Source organism: Megalops cyprinoides, chromosome 14, assembly GCF_013368585.1.
Source record: "Megalops cyprinoides isolate fMegCyp1 chromosome 14, fMegCyp1.pri, whole genome shotgun sequence".
NCBI classification, from domain to species: domain Eukaryota; kingdom Metazoa; phylum Chordata; class Actinopteri; order Elopiformes; family Megalopidae; genus Megalops; species Megalops cyprinoides.
This window is the reverse complement of record NC_050596.1, coordinates 22,900,950-22,922,425: the sequence shown is the minus strand read 5'-3', so window position 1 is coordinate 22,922,425 and position 21,476 is coordinate 22,900,950. Positions and strand designations below refer to the sequence as shown.

At 43.5% G+C, this 21,476-nt stretch overlaps 1 protein-coding gene across 1 annotated transcript in view; it reads right to left on the bottom strand.

Annotated features, from left to right (window-relative positions):
- tmem163a (transmembrane protein 163a) overlaps window positions 1–21,476 on the bottom strand; it is a 55,179-nt gene that overhangs the window by 30,001 nt on the left and 3,702 nt on the right. The window contains exon 2 of the mRNA XM_036544738.1: window positions 20,318–20,437. Coding sequence (XP_036400631.1) covers window positions 20,318–20,437 — 120 coding nt within the window. The remainder of the gene's footprint in view (window positions 1–20,317; window positions 20,438–21,476) is intronic.

The following is a 21,476-nucleotide window of genomic DNA, read 5'->3' as shown; positions in this document are numbered from 1 at the left end:
TCCTATCAACTCTCCAGCAGACAAAAGCCATCTGACATGGTGTTCCCCGCTGTTCAGCTGCAATATGTTATACTTAATAATTCAGGCCCTACAGGAAGGCAGCTTGGAAGCCGCACTCCTTTGCAGAACGAAGGCTACAGAGGGGACTCTCGTCTCGGAGGTTTCTGGATCGATAGTGGAAAAGCGAGAGGGACAGAGGGTGTGAAAGGTGCCGTGGGGCAAGCAAACGTGCGGTCAGGGGTGTGTGATTTGGGTACGGCCTGGTGCAAAGACGCGCACCCCATAGATCCTATTTTCACACACACCTTTCCTGGCTGGAAACTGTCACATGTAATGTCAGCCTGGTGTTAACTCTTTGTGAGTGAAACGCAGTTGAAAGCATGGATTATGCACACCTTTGTATCTACTCAATGAAAAGGCTCTTTAAAAGTAGGGGCTTTCAATGTTTCATTCAGAGAACTCTCTGCTTCCCTCAAATGACCATTTAAAGAGGAAAGAATAACGTTGTTGAAAACACCTCGTAAAGTGGACCTCGTAGAGTCTGCTGGGATTACATCTCATGCAAAGCTGTAAAAAGCCACAATAACTGCACTCCTTTCCTCGTGTCTCTCAAGAACAGACATGAGGAGAGGAGTGGAGCTATTAGCTTCTCTGTTGTTTTGTTTACAGACTGGAGGAGCTGTGATTTGTGGGTTTCCGCAGTTCATTTCAATAAAGCTCACTACTGATCCAGTTCCTAATTAAATCCCCAAAGAGATGCTTGTTTCATCTCGTCTATACGTTTACAACTGGTTAGTTCTGGGAGGTAAACAGTTTTTGTTCCGCTTCATGGTATCCAAGGACTCGGCTCGAACTTTTCAAAACACATTTTGCACTACTAAGGACCTGAAAGTGTAATGCCTCGATCGATCTTGGCTTTCACTGCTTCTAAAGAGTGCATTGTAAGAAGTAGCACATCACTTGAGAATCAGAGAGAAAATATCATTAAGGAAATAAGTGGAAACCTCCTTGTTGACCTGCATTAGCTCAACTGCTGTTATTACATTTGTCAGTATCCTAAGAGTCAGGATGACAGGAAGTGTTGCTGTTGATGGAGTAGACTAGCATAATTACCCTCCCCTACAGAATTACACACTACCAGTAAAAATGTTACCTTAATCGATATGAACACCCAAGCCTTCCCTGTTCATAAAAAAAAAAAAAAAACAAGCTGATGCAACAAGGTTCAAGACAGGAGAAACACTCCATGTACATAAATACTTTCTACGTTAAAATGTACTTTGTATGGAGCTTGTGGTTTTGGTTGTGTCTTCAGCAGAACAGGAATGATGATTCTGTTCATGGCAGATAAGATCCCAGGTGAAATGATTAATGCCTTTGGTGAATTTTACACTGCAGTTTACTTAACCAATCTGTTAGCTCTCTAAACTTGAAGGAATTGCATTCCTCAAATTGTATTTCTCCGCCCCCCTGGCACTAATCCTTTGTAGAAGCTAACTATCGGATGTGTTTTAAATTCATTATCCGGGATTAGGGAGCAAATTAAAGATGAAAAGTCTGCACATCTTTTTTCAACACCTGTTCCATAACTGTGCTAGAGGACAGAGCCACAGAGGTGCCAGTATTACACAGTCCATTTTATTTCTTATAGCCAAAGAAAAAAGCAATATTGTCTGGAACCAAGTTCTTAACCTGGGATAATTTATTGAGGCCACAAATACCTACCAGCGCTGTTCTCACCCCAACCCACCACCCAACCCCCCTCCCCGAGACAGGAATGAACCATAGTGCAGATCGGAGATTTGTCTGGGCTGAAATCAAACACAGGCTACACCCCCTCTCTCGTGTGGCAATTATGAATGAAGCTTCAGCTTTTTCCCTCCTCTGTTCAATCAATAAAATGTCTGCGCTGTTTCTGCTTGAGCTGGAGTTCATGCGAGAGACTGACACAGGGTGTGTGTGGACTCTGATAAGCATGGTACTCCTGGCATTTCACCAGGAGAGGTTTAAGAAGGCAACCTGATGCACTGCTTGTACATTAAACCAGTATACACCTCCTCCCATCTGTAAAGTGGTTGAATTATGCCATTCACCCAAGCCTCCATCCTGCCAAAGGAATCACTAAAATGTACTAACTCGATGACATAATTTTAGCAAGTAATACTAAATAATATAGTGAACAAACCAAATCATTTAAGGAAGCAGTATAAAGAGATTAACTGAGGGATAGTATGTAGCTGCTTAGGCTAAATATCCAGATACAAATCCACATAATAAAGCACACTTACTTGGTGTAAAATACCTAATCTTTGGCACTGACTTTATTTCTTCCAAAGGAACAGACCAATGACTGGACCCTTATGCTGGGCAAAGAAATGATTTGCTCATACGCAGATGTTTTTTTTCTACACCTGCATCTTATGGTATGAATTACTGAATCGGTGGCAAATCTGATGTTAAATTTTGCTGAAAGGCCTCAGCTTACTTGCACTCAGGATGTCTTAGTTTTAGTTTTACTGGGAGGTGTTTTGGCTTGGCCTGTTTTTGCGTTGTGATTCATGGAGAAGAGTGGGGCATGGTTTCTAGGAGCTGCGTTCATGGGCCACAGACAAAGCAAACAAGCACACTCGCAATCCCTTTCCTCCCCAGAGCCCTTAGTCAGGTCTGAACGCCCCCATAGGCAGGGCAATTATGCGTCGGAGTGGATGTGTCTCATTCAAGCCACCGCAGCTGATCCACCGCTTGCTGTCTGTCACTGGGCTTTAAGTTGCCTCTGCCAAATTACCCAATTAACGCGACTACAAAGCCGGGCCTGTCAGCCGTCTGCCACTCCGCGTGACAAAGCTGTGCGCTCACGGCAGATTCACGACTGAGCAGGGGTCACTTGAAGGGAGATCTGTGGCCTTTCCTCAGTCTCGCAGCCTCATCGCCTGTGTTTTCACGCCCGGCGAATTCGATTCCCTGATGGTAAATCTTATCAGCGTCCTCCCAAGGGGGGCCAGAAGCGCAGCACGGCTGCCGCTATCCGACACCTTCCACGGCCGCTTCCAAGACCACGACTGGGTCTGTGGCGCGCTGGTGTAGGTTTTCAAGCGGTCGCAGAGATGTGAGTAGCCGGCCTCGTCCTCCAGGGATAGAGCGTAATAGAAGACTTTCCCACTGAGTTGTGGAGCCTGGGCTGATAACTCATTGCCCCTTGTGATTGGGTGCAGGCCCGGCTCCAGGAGAAAATACAGAGGGGTGCAATTTCAATCCACAGGGAGGGGCACAAAAAGTCATAAATACTATGTAGACATCAGGATATAAGGAGACAACTGGGGGTGCACTGAGGTCCGTCCGGGGGTGCAATGCACCCCTAAACACCACCATAGGTCCAGGCCTGATCGGGTACCATTTTCATGACCCATTCAACCCCAGTCACAGTGGATGGAGTGCTTGGTTGCCAATAGCTACGCTGCCTCATTTCATTTAAGGGAGGGATTTATCCTACAGCTCCTTCCCAACACAGCTCGTAGACCTTGCTGTCTCTTTGACCGTGTTTGTCATTTTAAATATCTTGAATCATTAAGGAGACATTGATGGTGACAGTGACAGAGAATTGCTGTAGACAGAGATGACAAAGTGCAGCCAGTGTTCGCAGCTGGCTTGGTTTCAATTCCTATCACATGTTCACTCTGACAGTGTGGATCTGGCCATGAACACACACATACACATACACACACACACACACGCACGCACGCACGCACACACGCACACACGCACGCACACACACACACACACACACACACACACACATACACACACACACACACACACACACACACATACACATGCACGCACACACGCACGCACGCACGCACGCACGCACGCACACACACACACACACACACACACAAACCTCTTCTGTTTTCATGAACAGATTGAGCCAATTAGTCCCTTTCCAAGTGTTGGTAGAATGGGATAAATTCTGAAGGAAAAGCTGTCATGTTTTTCAGCCCCGCTCCTGCCGAAGTGAGTGTCACTGATGCATGAACTCCCAGGCCTCTTCTGTCTATCCAAACATGCAACTGATGTGGAAATAACAGCAGGAGATCAGAACAGAGACAAGCCAGGCCTCCTGACCCCACACCTCTGTGCAGCTCCACTGCTCTGGTTTAAAGCACTGTTAGATGTTAGGTCACACACACACACACACACACACACACACATACACAAACGCACATACGCACATACACGCACACATGCAAATGTATGCACAGGCATACACACGCACACACACACACATACACACGCATACACACACAAAATGTCAGCCTGCTGTTGTTTGCCTGGCTTTCGCATGTAGCAGAGGACCGCTTTCACGCCCCAGTTTCACCACCAGCTCTTATTTTTAGCCTGGCTCTTTGGGAGCTGGCGATTCAGGCTTTTAGGGTCGCAGTGCTTTGAATGCATTAAAGCGTGAATGCGTTTCTATGGAGTCCACAGCGCGGCGTGATTCACATGCAGGGCACCAGCCCTATCACATCACTGTCATCCGAGCAGCTGACATTCCCTCCTCCGCTACCTGGCAATGCCCTGGGAACACGTTTAAAATTCAAACCCATGGAAACTGTTTGGCTGGACACATTATGCACACACACCGAGTAAATACCCATTGCAAGGATGCTCTTGCACAAGCAGCTGCCTAACCAGGATTAAATTACTGCAGAGAACTACTTTAAGTGCTGTTCAGGGTTATGAAATCAAAGTGAAACCAAGGTCACCTTGAGTCATTATTTATGATGTGTTGCCTATGATTTTATATTCTGAAGCACATTTTTTGCACTGTATTATATATTGCAAATAACATTTTCACTTAAACATCAACATAGCCAAGCAACATTTTAATAATATACCTTAAATGACGCTATTATTTGCTCTCATTGTGTATGTTATCCAGTTTCATAGAAATAAAGACAGCAAACTGAAAAGTCATCCTTCAAATAAAGGTACTGTGTAACAAAAATGTTTAATGCATCTGGGATGATTCTGTTGAATGACACCCAAGAGAAAAAATTAAAGAGTTTCAGCTTCAAAAAAAAACCTTTAGCAGTCCCAATGCAAAAACTGACACAATTAAGATAGCTGGCACTGTTTTATACATCAACATTTTCACATCATTGAACAGAAGGGTGGTCCACCACATCAAGTGAAGGATTATTCAATGAGACAGACCGGAACCCAATGTTGGGGCCAACATGGTTATGCATGTTCTAATGGAGTTTAGCAGCCAGGGTCTGTTTTGGAGAAATAAAGTTACAGCAGGGGGAGATGGGGGTCCTGGACTGGGTGGATCTTTCCTTACACCTGTCCCAAAATGCACAGCAGTAAGGGGCGCATCACAGAATGGCTTCATTCAGCTCATACTCAAAGGGATGGTGGTGGATGCTGAATCTATAGCTTGGTTGAAAGATCTATATAATTAGAATTTTTAAGTAACCCACATAAAGCTAAATTAGAACCATACGCCAAATGCACCTTAAAATTTAAGATGGTAGATTTAATTGAAATATATCGACCCCTGGATTGACTAAAATTAGAAATACATCAATGAAGTGTGAACAGGGCCACACTCCATAGTAATACACAATCAGAAGACTATGTTATTTTACAGAGGAAAGGCAAGGCTTCCTCCACTTGATTTGCATTAGCTCTGGGCTAACAGATTATAATATCTAGGGCTGGCCAACACATTCCCAGCACAAGTCATTGTAGTGGATACACTTCCAGCTCATTTTTGGAGTAGCTGGCCACCAGCTAAGGCAGGTCAGAGGAATCATCACTCATCTGCACCAAAATGGTATCCTGAATGTCAGAAGCTGACATTTTAGAATTTCAACAGCTTTCATGGCAGATAAAGCATTAGATTTCGTTAAGAACTGTAACTCTCTCCTGTCTGAACTGCCTGTCCAGGTGTCACCTCCGTCTGATCTTTGCTGGAATGGGCAGAGCCAGTCAGCCACTCAAATTCTCTATTAAATTTCTCTGTATACTCTGCTAAAAGCATTCAATGGCAGCCAACTTTTTGTTTTTACTGGAAATTATGTTAGGCTCTTTTCTCAGTTGCAGTGCTCTATGCTGGCCAGTAGCTAAGAGCTATATCCACTCTCCTTATTGCTACGTTGCCTCCACAATGCCTTGAAAAATCCTATATCTATGAAGCAGAATAAGAACTGCATAAATGAAGTGGACACAATGAATTTAAAGTGAACGGGACCCTGCAGGGTGGCTAAATGTATTCCCTCAGGGCCCCATGGTCCTGCCTCTGCTCTCGAACACCGTTCTGTACTTAAGCATGAATCCCTCTCCCCCTCTGCTTCTCCACAGTCACATCAATTATGCTGAGAAGCACGTGGCCCATAGGCATGGGAATGCACTGTCAGCACATTGAAGAACCCGCAGGAAGGTGCGGGGAGGGAGACGGCGGGGGCCTGGCCACACCCGCCCCCACACCACCCCCCCCCCTCCAAAAACACTCACTCGTCCTCCCTCTCCTCCGTCCCATCGGGGGGGATCTCTGACCCCCAGGGCCCGGGATTGGCGACCTTGAGAAAAAGCCAATTGGTTTTCACGATGCGCGCCTTCGCCGATAACGAGCGGATTCATTACTGACTGTGAAATCAGTCTGGGAGGAAGCGCTTTCGCTCGTCTCGAATTCCACACGCGTCTCGCAGCTGAACCGATCAGATCATAAAAAAAAAAAAAAAATCTGCCGTTTTGCAGTCTGTAATGTGGTTTTGCTTGGAATAAACAATGCAGGGCATAATTAAGTTGAGAATGAACGATGCTGTACATTCCCGTAGGAGGGCAGCTGCTGCTAAGGGAAACAAACACAGTCGCCATACTCAGCCATTGAGGTCAGTAAGGAACCCTGCGTCTGCTTTTTCATCACTCCAATTTGTTTGCCTATTTTATGAAAACCAGTCGAATTACTTTAACTAGTATGCAGAACAGCCTTTTATACTGATATCAGGAAATTTAAAAACTGCACTTTTACCATAAACAAGTATTTAAGCTCCTGGTGTTTTTGATGATAAAGGAATTGCTCCAGGTGATCTTGTTTTCAATAAATTTTAAATTTGTGTCAATACACCTATCAGGCAAAACAGAAGAAAGGAGAGTATACTATATGGTCAAACATTTGCTCTTTCCAGAAAATTTAAAACATCTTTTTCTCTTTATATCTGAAAGGCTCCATAACATTCAGTATTATTTTGTTCCTGCTGGTTTTTACCAACAATACCCTGTCTTCAGAATATCAGGTGATGTGAACTGTGATTTATCCCCCAGTATTGAATTTTTCAGCCACTGTGGGGAATATTAACATTCAGATTGCTCTTTCTTTGGGAGCTACATCTGAATGTCAAATGACAGCCCTGGTGTGAGAGATCAACACGAGGGTGAATCTGTCACCTGCAAATGACCTTTCCTGCCATTCGCTATAGACTCTCACTTTATGAACTGTCTAGTAAACCCTAAGTGGCAGATTTCATCTAGATCGAATCCTCAGATGCCAGACAATTCCCCTTTAATTAAAATTTTTAACTTTATCTGATTCCCAGTAGCTTAAAGTTTTTTTTCAGTCAAACGAATGACTTTTGTTTGATAATTTTCATGCCTTTTAAAATCATGAAAAAATCCATAAATCAGGCAATTGTCTTGATCTTTTTTTATTTACTATGGAATGTGCATGTTCTTACCGTAAACATCATCAAAATATTTAATTTCAGTATATACTGAGTGAACAGTATATGATTGCATTTCATTTTGGTAAAAGAAGCTACTTAAACAGTGTCTTATCCTAAATTCATGCACACCCATTGCGTATGGCAGAGCAATACTGTTTTGTCTTTATATCACATTGACATGACTGACATGGGAATGGGTACTTCAGAAACGTTTAAACATACATTGTGGGTGATCTGGTGAACACAATGTTCCTTCACACCAGTACAAGCAAACTTTTGCATATTTAAAGTTGGAAACATCTGCCAGGAGGCCAAAGGTGCAGAAATATTCCAAGTTTCGATCTAAATACGAAATATCCCGATTGAAGATGTGGCATTTCTGAAGCATGAAAGAAAATCGCATCCACTAGAGCGGCTGATTATGCTATCAAAAATGCATGACTCAGTGTTCTTGGCTCTCCCTCTGTCTGAGAGAGCTGTTGTAATGGGTGAAAGATGACCATGGCACAGAACCCCCTCGGTGGCGCACCAGCATTGCTGTAAGTGCTCGGCTTGCTTCCTGTCTTTGTTTTCCTCAGCAACAGCGAAAGGCGGAAGCGCTCTCCTATTGGCTGTTCCACTCATTTCCAGGTGCAGATCAACCAAGGATTCAGGATTTAGGATTTCACCATTCTGCTTCACTGCACACACGCATGCATGTACACATGTATGCAACCAGAAACACACACACACACACACACACACACACACACACACACACACACACACACACACACACACAAACACAGTTCTACGCTCTGCGATGAAAAATTCATGCTGTCTTACTCATGCTTAACTCTCATATGTGCCACTGGGGCCTATTTATATCCAAATGTCACTTGTCAATACGCTATACACCCCAGGAGATGGAGTTTCATCTGAGCTCTGATGGGCTCTGAAATCTCAGAGCAGGGAAGTTTAAAGTCTTCTGTACCATGTCTAGTCTGGTTTTGTCTGGCTTGCAGTCTCCCTAAGATCTGAAAAAAACCCAGATAAGAATAGAATGAAACAAAAAAAAAAGAGAGAGAGAGAAATGAAAGAGAGAAGTTCAAGAAATTCTCAACAAAAAATGCATTCCAACATTTCTTAGTGTTGCACTATGAAAACTACACACTGCCCTGACTCAGACGACAAGGACAATTGGGAAGCCATGCAACCGAAGGCTCCCGTCTGGGTCTGCGTTTAAGAATGGGCTGCATTGTTTTGGCTGAGATCAACTGAGCCTCACAAGGGTTGTCACGCCAACTTAACTCTGCAGGCACTACATTCCACCAAATGCATACAGAGATCAGCCTGTGACTTCCCAACATCAACTCTGGGTTAGGCTAATTTGCATTGCTGGAATATCAGACATCAGCAATTGAAATTAAGGACCTTGCTCAATGGGACAAAAGTTTACTACCAAATCCACAATCATCTGAATTCAGTATCCTCACCACCAAATAGAACTCTCCTGTCCACACCTCCTCACTACACATCCAGCTATCTGTAACATCTCTAGTTCCACTCAAACACGGAAAATCTCTGTGTCTGGACATCTATTCTGTGTGCTTCAAAAACGAAAATAGCTGGTTGGCGTATCCAAGCACCTGTATTTATTTCACATGAGAATGGCTTCAGGGGAGAACGGAAAAAAACCATTTTCCCCGAGGCACTGGCATGTCAACCAGGCTTCCTGTACTCACACATAAGTAGCAAGGTAGGAGATCAAAAGTGTCACAAAAAATGGCTTTCACTGAATCGCAGGAACCTATATATAAACTCGGTTTGGAAGAGTGAGTTTCCCAGGCTTGGCAACCAGCACAGGCAAAGCATCTCCTTGCTTGTTCATTAGGGAGCGAAGTATGCATCGATTGCCTTCAAATGGAGTGCAAATTAATCTGCAGTTGGAGCGCGGGGGACGTGTCACGGATAGGCTGCTAATTGGCTCTCCGTAAGTGTCTGGAGGATTGAAATCTCACAGGCAATGGCATAACGTTAGCTGCCTCTCCCCCCCTCCCCCGACTCACCAATCACTACTAAAAAGGAAGGAAGGGAAACTGGCATTACAGAGGTTTTGTTACAGTGCGTGACAACGGTTTCCACAGTGTGTGAGGTCATTTCATGAAAAAAAACAGGGTTGCAAAGAAGTGACCATTACATTAAAGAAAAAAAAAACTGAATTCGAACTTGTTCAAGTTTCTGTGGTAATTATTTTGCTCATGCAATCACCACTCTTCCAAAAGGTTTGTTTTGGAAACAAATTGCTTTCTGTTAAGCCTCCAATAAAAATTCCAACCAGCAAAGCGAGTCCTCAAAATCCCAAGAGGAGTTTTTAAAAGCTATACATTTGGCTCCTTAAGAAAGATCCTATCTTTTTACCTCCAGGGCTTAAACATGGGGATGTGTGAGTATCCCTCCTACACAAGCCTTCTCATATACATAGATATTGGCCTTACTATCATTTCATAGTTCTGAGACAGCAGTAGTGCACTGAACCCATTTGCACTTCAGATGAAGATGAAATACATTTTCTGTCCAGAGCCTTTAGCTCTGTGTGTGTGTGTGTCTGTGTCTGTGTATGCTTGAGTGTGTGTGTGCTGTCATTAATACTGCTGTTATGTTACACGAAGCAAGTTTGAGCAGCAGCAGAAATGAGCCATATTTCACGCAGAGAGGCAGTTCATCTCTGCCTCTCCCCCAGGCCATATAAAGCAAACGCCAATGTATCTGATGCTGGTGAAAAAAAAAACTTATTTAAGTTTCTGGGCCAGCATAATGAGCATTATATAACACCTTTTTCCCCCCATTGATGGAGTCAGCGAGAAGGCTCTGTCTGATCTCAGCTCTGATCTGTACAGCGGGAGAGAAAAGTTCTCACCGGAGCTGAAGGTGGTTATGTAAAGCAGAGCATTCATAAGGAGGTGCTGTTCGGCTGTTTCCAGGAACAGTTACGTGCAAGCAGATGTCCCCGGGGGGAAGGATCTGGGTGACGCACAGGATGTGGCACTCAGGGATCACGGCCCACTTGGCTGGGTCTGCATGGGTGGATAACGACGAGGCTGACACAGACACATCCATTTAGAAGTGAGTGTTAAATTCCACACCTCGATTTGAGTCTACCATGGTGCCACCTTACCCACAAGCCCCGTCTCTTACCCAGTGCCATATCATGCTGTGTTTAACCCACACGCTAAACATGTTCATTATCTCGCAACACAGCAGAGTATATAAATAACCTCACACTCACATGACCCTGGTTGTGTGTCACAAGATTCTGCGTGAAGTCATCCAATGTGGGTGCTGAGTCTCTTGTGAGGATGGCCAGCGCCAGCCAGTGAATACCACTGACGACATATAAAATGAAAGCGGTGTGTTTGCCAGCACAGATAGGTAGCCAATACCTATGGAAAGGACACGTGTCTGACCAGCAGGTGTGTTCCAGTGTAAACATCATGTGTTCTCAACAGGGAGAAGTACTGATCCACGGGACATAGAGCTTCCTGTGACAGTGAATTATGACACCGGGAAGAGCACCCTGAGGTTGCTAATGGGATCTTTACCAAATTGAGCGAACCCGTGGGACGCTGGGCGTTATATTGGGCGGAATAAATGAGATGTTCAGTCAGGGGTAAAACGCTTGTGACGCTAATGCGGTGACAGCCGTCCGGTGTAACTGGAACCAGATTACACTGGCATGGGGGGGAGGGGGGGGGAGGGCGTTATCGTCTTGACGACGCTACGTTCGTTTTTGACTTTGATGGTCTACTCCCGCAAGCTGGAGGTAACAGAGTGTTCAGCTAATATTTGGCCCTCATGCCCCATTGGGCTGTTCCCTCTGCAGGTTACGCAACGCAAAGTGCCATTCATCACTGCACAGCACACACACACACCGTTTACCCTTCGGTAGGCGCTCGGCGGAATTGATTCACGTTTGCAAGTGTGCAGGTTTCAAATGGCCAAGTCACAGCGGTGTAATTAAGACTCATGAACAACACAGGCAGCACATTCTAAGAGTCGGGTAGAAACAACTTTAGATTCAGGTACAACCTCTAAGATTTAGGCACAGACAACCTTATTAATATTTCTTACATGAAGCTTTGGTTTTGACTTGTGGTTTTTTTTTTTTTTTTGTAGGCAGCGTCATGTAGAATGGTCAACAGCACGCATTGATGGATACGGTAAAGAATTAGGAGATGATATCTGTCTTTCAGTGCCACTTAGTTGGGTGGGTTTGTGTAAATGTACCTGCGGTTGTCCTTTGGAACACGTCAGCTTTAGGAACTAAAACAGGATGCAGAGTATTCCCCCAGGATATTGTTCTGGGTGTGTATAACCTGCAGAGACAAAGCCTCGCTCCTCTGTTTGGATTAGCCCCCTGTTTGAGGGATGGTTGACCTAGTGAGGTAAACAGCTGGAGCAGGGGGCAGGTCGGTGAGAAGCCCACTGAAGGAGCTATCTGAGCAGTAATACAGAGGACAGTTTGTCTCTTTGCAGCAGTCATTAGAGCAAGAGTCTCATTTCTGATAATGAAAACCACGGCTTTCAGGCATAGGCAAATATCCCAGACATAAACCGTTGGAGTGAAATGAGATCAAAGCCTAAATACGCAATTTGCACACGATAATAAACAATGCGAATGAGACAACTTGGCCGTCGAGAAAAGAGAGAATAACCAAGAAATATCTCCTTCATCTTCTTCCTCTTGCCTTGAAGGGATTTAATGACTATAGGTCAAGCACAAAGTCTCTATTAAATAGAATTGCAACCACATGCCAGACCGATAAAGGCTACATGGCCCAAATGAATCTCCACCAAATGGCTGCACATCATGTGACAATTTCCTACCCCATCACCAATTTAAGGAAGTGGTAATGAGTTCCCTTAGTCCATTTTCAGACTCCCAAAGAGAATTCAGCCTTTTGTTCTGCCACCCATTATCTCAGAGGGGGGAAGAGTCACATGGATATGGCCTAAAGCATCATGGGAGCTGATGATTTAGTACGTGCTATAACTGAGTGCCAAGAGATCATCTGGTGACAGCCAAAGGCAAAAACTGGCATGTCCTTAGACACATAAATCTGTGTGTGAGGTGTTGCATTTACATTATAATCTGGATAAATACTGCAAAGTATGAAGAACAGGTGGGACATGCCTATGATAACATTTGTCAAGACTGAATCAAGCTTTCAGATAATGGCTGAGTCAGCTGGAAACCTCTCAGTTAGATACATCCTCTGACCATTCATTCAAGGATGCAATCTGCCACTCCAGATTATTAGAGGGTTTGGCCTGTAGACAATCCTTTAGCAGTACCTTATTGCAATATGATTACAGTGTGATGCTGTTTTTACCAGAATACTGAGAGGGTGCATGCCTGTGGGTGCATGTTTGCATATACACACACACACACACACACACATATATATATATATATGTGTGTGTGTGTGTGTGTTTGTGTGTGTGTGTATATGTGTGTCTGTGTGTGTGTATGTGCTCATGTACGTGTGTGTTTATGTGCATGTGTATGTGTGTGTTCATTCATCTGTTTATATGTGTGTGTGTGTGTATGTCTTTGAAGTGATGCACGTGTCTTTGCATGTGACTGTGTGCACTTGAAGAGCTGAGGATAACTTCCCTTTCCCTTCAGAAATCAGGAGAGGGAATTTGGATATGGCTGGAGTAGCTCTTCTGCCCGTAGCAGGCCCTCCGCCACCACAGGGACTGCGTTCATGTTTTGAATAATTCCAAGGCAGGAAACCCCACAGTTGAAAAACCTGACCACCATCCATCCAGTGTAATAGCAAGACCGTTTCCCCAAATCATTGCACCAGGCCTGCCAACCAAGCAGTGCAGCCTTCCTGTGCAAGTGGCAGGCCACTGAGAAACAGATTTAACGTTTCCTATTACATCTCTTTGTTGTGAGGATGACAGGGAAATTGAACACACTCCATTTCTGTTCTTATTCCTTTTTCCTTACTCTTGGAGCTAGCTCAGCTTAAAATAAAGGTGACTGTGATCAGTGAGAGGTACCACATTGAAGACAGCGTAAGTATAGCAGAGCTGCATGTAGTAGCCTCTGTGCATCCTGTGTAAAGCCAGTAAGGTAGCAGGTAGCAGAGAGGTTTCAGCAGTGACATGACTCCCTGAGACCTGGTTAGCTAGCATCATTGCATATGGAACTAGAGGCAAAATGCCTTTAGCTCAGCTTGTAATGATGCTGGTGATGACAGTAGGTTCTGTGACAAGAGCAGGAGCTTGGATCTCACTCATGGAGATGCAGGCCTCTCTCACAGTCTTACATAAGCAGCCTGATTTATGACACATTTCCTGTACTACATTTCTGTAGTCAAAATTTCCTTCCCTTCCTCAAGACTGTTTAACTTCTGTGCCCAGGCTTCAACTGTGTGCAATCAGGGATGGACCCAGCTACTCAAACAATGGTGTTGTCTTTAGCACTGATGGCTCCAGGCGAGATAGCATTGTAGTGTTGGATGAGGGATTGCGTATGGGTTTTTATTTCTGAATTCTGTGCTGACAAAAGTAAGCGTGGTAGAATCGAGTCAAATAACAGCAAGAAATAAGAAATAAGGTCATTTCAAATTCATTAGCGAACGCTGAATATGAATATGCAATTCATTTACACCTTTTATTTATTGCTCATAATCCAGTGCTCTGAAACTGAAAATGTAAATTATGCGTTTCAGCACAGTCAGTGACAGTGCCTGGGATCGGAACATTTCATTCAGTCATAAGGGTGCAGCTTAAGAGAATAAAGAGTCAAAAAATAATATTGTGAAGTTACAACAAGTACAGAGAAAACTAACATTAAAATAAATCTGAGCAACCTAAAGCATTAAAATCTCCCACATTAAGAAGAATATTCAGAAATTACTACAAGTACTAGTCCTCTAGACATCTATTTATTTTGCCGGTATTTGAATCAATGTCAATCGGACCTTTTCATTTGCAGTTTTGGTTACATGGTGTATCACAACAGAATCTAACAATCAAGTTTCTTAATCAGCATAGTTCATCGGTTAAGTGTTAATTAAGTATGCTTGGTCTGTCATATTTTAAGAATAATACACAAAGCCTGCAGTACAGCAACAGAAATTTGTAGTTGGATTTATTATAAATCTTCGCAGTCACCTGGAGAGACTACAGTAATTTGCCCATAATATGCTTGAAATAGCATCTCATAAAGTAGTTCTTAGCACATCCCTGTATACCTGTATCAGAAAGCAGTTATTGCCATTAGAGGAAATGTAGACACACATTTGATATCTGCTGTATTGATTTTTGTGCTTTGAATGTTATAATCTTCAGACAAATTAACAAAAAAAGCACAGTGGTGAAATACCTTTTGCCCCCAAGAGCTCTTGTCCATCACTCTGCAGTTTGACATCTGGTGACAATTAGTCATACGTGTGAAATAAATGCATAAATAAGATGTTCTGATGAACAGCCAAGCGGCGAATAGTTTTTCAGGATGACAGCATGATGATGTCTCTGAGTTGTTAGGCAGTCTTCAGATTCCAGCCCTTCTATTAATAACCAAACCTAAATAATGTTCATACAGAGGACTGGGGGCCTAGGCAGTCTGAGCAGTAATTCAGGTGCTCTCTTCATGATGTTTGCCTCACAGAGAGGCCTCGTTTCACTCTGTTGCATTAAAATTCCATTTCAGATTCCTCCCAACGGACCGCCTGTCTCTCTCTCTCGCCATGGTTTTCATATTCAACAACTCTGCAGAAGCCGTAGTTTTAAGTTGATTAGGAAAGAGAGAAAGCTGGGGAAATAAAAGCAATAACACTTCCCTTGGAAATACAACAGTTGGCCTGGTGTCATCATTGCAGTTAGTTTTTTTAAGAACGTCTTTTAAGATAACATTGTTGCTGCTTCACCCAAAACTGAATGTAATATGCTGTCTACACAGAACTTCCAAGTGAATTATGGCCTGCCGTAGCAGCTATGCCTTGTCCTCTGTCCAGTTTAAACCACAAACTCTTTTCTCTAATTTGTCTGTGAGTTCTTGTGTGCCCATTAATTTGTGTAAAGCTGGAAAGAACCTGTGAGAAGAATCAAAGTTTTCGTATGAATAAGAATATGGTTTCAGATGTCAGGATTTTATATTCAGGATTTACAGTATTTACATGCATAATATACTGATATCTCAGATATGATGCTTTTCCTTCCAAGACAATATTGCTTTTTTACTTTCTCCAGGCATCCTCTGAAAAAGGATGACCTCAAAGCAGAAAAATCCCCTACTGAATGGAAAAGTACACTCACAGAATTGATGACTGACACAGCTATAGGTTAAAGATCAAAGTGACTGGAGGTCATTTAGTCACAGCGAATCCTCCATATACCGCCAGAGAACAGCTTTCCCTTCAGCAAACACAAAACGGGTCCAACAGTCCTGCACTTCAGAACCGGGCCAGACAGGCAGCTGTCACGGAAATCCCAGATGACACCAAACACACTGTTGAGTGTTCTGTAAGCCCTTCCTCTGTTTGAGCACAGCACCACTGTGGCAGCCAAAGAGACTTTGGAGCAGCCTGCCATCTTAGCTTCCCCTCTGTCTCTCCCCCCCCCAACCCCCCCCCCCCCCCCCCCCCCCCCCCCACTCCTGCCATCTCCCAGAGCATCCAGTAGAATCTACAGAAACTAGAGAATTCCTACAATATGAGACATTAACTGCCGCAATTAAATATTCTACACAGCATCGACACATACAAAGTACCCAGGACTGTCATTTATCTGCTGGTAATGAAGAAAAATGCTACAGTCTCGCAGCATAAGACCACATCATCTTCCCAGGGGAGTGCCATTCTTCCTTCCCCTTGTCTGTTATCTACTATCTCTACTCCTCCTATATTTGTTTGTTAAGGTTTGTTGTTGTATTTAATGTGTTAAATGATACCTTCCTGGATATCCTTCTTACAGTGCTGGAGTGGTGGGCAAGGTTGAAAGCACATAGAGAGGGTGAAATAAGTCTGAGACAGTGTAATTGATGTCACCAGGATCAACTTGACAACCCTTTTGCTCTTTAGCATATATCTGAAGAAAACAGAATTAGCTGCCAGAGATATAATCTGAGCTGAAGACTGGTGACAACTTTTCAGAGGCTAAAATTGTTCAATGCAATCCTAATAGGAGCAGAGACTAGTTTTGGCAGCTAAATCTTGCAGATTCCTGTAGCACTGTGTTCGAATCAGCCTGTTAACATAGGTTCCTGGTTGAATATTTAAAGCTTATTTGGTCTCTTGCCTTGCATAATAGATCTGAACATCGACACAACCTATCATGTTCTTTGTGGAAATATCCATCTTATTAATGAGACTATATCCATTCAATCGCTAGTGTCCCTGAAAATGATTTGTATTATAAGAGGTTTAGTACATTGCTGACACGAATTCAGTTGGCAAATGAAGGTAATGGAACATCTCGTAACACTCGTATACAGTTGTATACAGTTGCATTAAGACTGCGTGAAAATGTGCAATTTTATTTGCACTGAGCTTGAAATAAATAGTGTTACAGCATCACTAATGTCTAAGTATTTCTCTAACCCATTTTAGTCTATTTATCTCTGTTCATTCAACCAGAGTGGGATTTAATTTCATGCATTTTGTCTTAGCGTACATTTACTACTTAAAACAGACAAAGTGCATTCATGGCATTACAAAAGGGGTACTGTCAAGGCTGTGAACCACTATAACATCAAATTTCAACCGTAAATCCACTCATTGTAAATTTGACCAAACCAGTATAGTCTCCTCGTGCTTTTAGCAGAAAGCATTTTAAAATGGTTATTTGCAAAATATGCATGAGTGAAACTGCCATCTACTGCCACTGCAGACGGCATTCTTGAAGAAATAATGGGGTCATGGAGGAGAGGAAAGTGGCCATCACAGTCAAGCGGGGATTTGGCTGTTCTGTATAAAGGGCATGTTGTGTTGAAAGGCGGTGGCCAACGACCCGTGGGTGGCCTGTGCCCTGACTCCTGTCGGCCGGAGCACACGTTTCCCCCACAAGCTCACAGATTCAACAGACATGAGAAGTGTGCCGGCTTTTTTTCCAAATTAAGTTGGCTTTGCACTAACAAAGCACATGGGGAAGTATTTAGCAGTGGAGGCCATTTAAATTTGCCAGAATGAAAGCGCAAAAAAGTCCAGTAACATGTGTCAACAGTAGTGTGAGAGGTTGTGCATGCAGGTACGTAAAAATTTACCAAACATACAAATTGATGGTGTTTAGATGCAGTAAAGCAATCTGCAGCTTTCTCTGATCAGAGCCAGACGCTACCATCTCTGTCCAAAATGTTGAAGATTCTTGCCCTCAGCTCTGATAGTGAGAAGCACAATAAACATAGATCCCTGCTGATTACTGCAGCCTTTCCATCAGCTCAGCAGGCAACAGGCCCCCACGGTTTAAACACACCCACAGCTCTGTTTTGGGTAGGAAGGGAGGAAAAAAAAAAAGCTCTTCTTCACATCTGGCTTTCCATTAAGACGATTCTGTTTACACCGCCTGACCCGAGAGAGCTGGGCTGTGTTCACGGGAAGATGAAATGCTTGTTTTGGGAAAGGAGTCGTGCTTTGACAGACGATAGACTTCTTGCGCATTCCAGTCCTGTTGATTTCGACTCTTCAAGGACAGTCATCCCTGCACAGGCGTTCTGTCTCTCTGCCATTTTCATCAGCTCCCGCACATACAGTACATCACAGGCTTTCATAGTTCATGCCTGCCATAATACTAAATAAATCAAATCCACACGCGTAGCTTTGATTCACACATTTCCAATCATAGCTGTCCTGTGTTGCAGTTTAAAAGGTGGAAGGAAGGAGAGACCAAGGCGTCTGGGAAAGGGGCAACGCAATGGATATCCCCCAATGCACAGAAATGGTCTACACATGATACTTTTGCCGTTCAACGAATCAATACCGCCAGTCCCACCATTTTAATGCAGTGAGCCGCAGAGGCTCCGGTGATCATGGGGGGAATACAAGGGGGTTTCTGAGGGCAAGCCAGCAAGGCAGCGCTTGAATATTTGTGTGTGATTTAAACCTGATATGTTTTGTTAACCTCAGACACCTGTCCCTGCCTCCGATGTGCCCTTAAGTATCTGTCCCTCTCCCTGTCACAACAGAATCCTTTCTTTCATTAATTCATGACAAAACCTCGTCATGTACCTCTGGCGGCTCCAATCCCACAATCATTTAGACATCAGAAAATGCTTTCTACATTTGAAAGGGGAATAGGGACGCTGCCTTACGCTGTATCTTTGAGCATATACTGAGATATCTTATACTTACAATATTTGGATGTCAGTGCAAATGTATTGAAAGCATTGTTAATCTGATATATTTAGGAATTACAAGTGATATCTTAAAGTCATTATTGCATGGTTTATCTGTAAATCACCAGTCTGAAGTGTCTCCCTTGCCTGTCTGTCTATTCCCTTGGGTCCACCAGGGAAGAGGAGAAAATTAATTATTTCACTCAAAGATGAGCTGATTGTATTCTATCCACGTTAAATATGAACAATCTGCCTTGTGACTATGCAGTTGCAGAGGGCTTAATCTTAATTCGCCTGGATATGAAGGGTGCTGATGTCGGCCTCGAATAGATAGCTGGCAAGGCGGAAACCTTTTTTCTCTCTCCCTTCATCCTAAAACTAAGACAAGTGAGTCATCAAAACCACAGGGGCTTTCTGAAAAATTTAGAGTGCCAGACCAGCATTTGGGGTAAGACAACAACCGCCTGAGAGGAAAGGTTTCTAGGAGAAAAACAAGTCACAGTATGGAACACTTCAGGAAAAAAAACCTTTTCCCAACCCTTTCCTGTCCACGCTGTCTGTTTAAAGTCAATCACAGTATACTAGTGATTTTTATTATACCTCGGAAAAGTCCGTTATGGCCAGCTTTTATCTGTTATTCAAGCCTTTTTTATGACAGTGCTGTTAGCAACAGTATGTAGATGCAGAACCACAACTATTTCCCCATAAGAATGTCGAAGAAATTTAAAAAGCTAGACCCGCTCTTAAACTCCTCCATAGCTTTTTTTGGTTGATGCCAAAATCCTCTCTTTCTTTTAATTACAGGACCATCCAAATCCTTGTAAAAGCTGTCCAGTGTTGTTTTGGACACACATCTAATAGATAACTATGAACAGTTCATGGCTATTAGGAATTATACAATAGGGACACTGCAAAAAACAGAAACAGGTGGCTAATTACCACATTTGGCAAGGCTGCCAAATGCAAAGGCCTCTGTCAGACCTCTACACGGCTCTGTTCAATCGAACCACAAAGCATATTCACTTTAAATTCTTAAAAATTTAAACAAGGGCTGTTTTTTCCCCTAAAAAACTGCTTTTTCATTAATATCAGCACTATGCCAAACTCATAACATTGTGTTTCTGTTGAACATAATTAATTAATCTGTTGTTAAAGACTAGTGCTTTGTCGTTACATTGAATACAGGCTGAGACTCCTACAACATTAAGTTTTTGCACAACGTTCTTCTAAATTACTTAAACGAGCGTCATCACAGAGTACTCACTGAAGGCAGCTATCGCCAGAATGAGCGTGACCACAATGGAGATCCAGGATACCCACAATGCCTTCTTGCGGTAGCTCTGGGCTTCGTGAGGCTTCAGCCGCATGCTGCTCTCCAGGAGGCCTGCCAAAAGCAATGGAACACCGAGTAATGAGAGCCAATGCTGCACCTCGCTGGACAAGCGAGCCGAGTGGCTACTGCAGCCAATTAGCGATTCTCAGACCGCTGCAGGGCTAATTAAGACCAGTCTTGTCAGGGTTTACTTTGCTACATGATAGTGAACCTGACAGTGCATGGAATGCTGCCAGGAGCTGAACAGCTGGACCACGTGAAGCCTGCAAAATGGACCTATTTGCTATTACTTTATTCCTTTCTGTTAATAATGTTTTTTTTTTTTTTTTTATCAATAACATGCTGTGGAGGCAAACAATGGTGGCTGAGCAAAAGCCAGTCCTCTGTGCTTGTGTTAGAGCATGTGAGAGCATAGAGCCAAAGACTTACAGCATATGAGGTACACCACGTCTGACTCTGGGTCATCGCCAAGCATGTAGGCTTCCACAGGGCAGAGCTTAGACTCCATTGCAAACATGGCTAAACTCAGAAGTGCTTTGCTTTTTATATATGGCCTTGAACCAGGGTGGTGACATCACAAGTGGTTTATGGCAGGGGGTGTGCTGCTGAAACAATGTGGTTTTTATTCACGGTGTCACATCCCTGTGTGCAGATTTTAAATTATGAAGGATTCTGAAATTGTCTTGCGTACGTGGAGATGTTGTCATGTGAGCGATCACAAAGCTTTGATTTTATGGCAGGAAATCAGCACAGTGACCTGAAAAGTCCCTACTTTTTTTGCGAGAATACGTAAATGTCATTTAAAACCACTTCCTCATTCCCTGCTCCTTTTGGTAAAACTGATCTCAAATCAGGTCGAGTGAGTATCGGGAGGCAGCAGAGATCTGCGTATTCGCTTGAGGTTGATCTGAGATCAGTGAGACAGGGGCTGTAGGAAGTAATGGGATGGTTTGAACACAAAATCTCTGTAAAAGCAAAGCAGGTCACATGATCCACGCCATGGGTCAGGGGTGGAGGCATGATCCCTATCCCATCCACCCCTGGACATAACCAGAGACACGCCACATATATATGTTTTAGTTAAGCATTA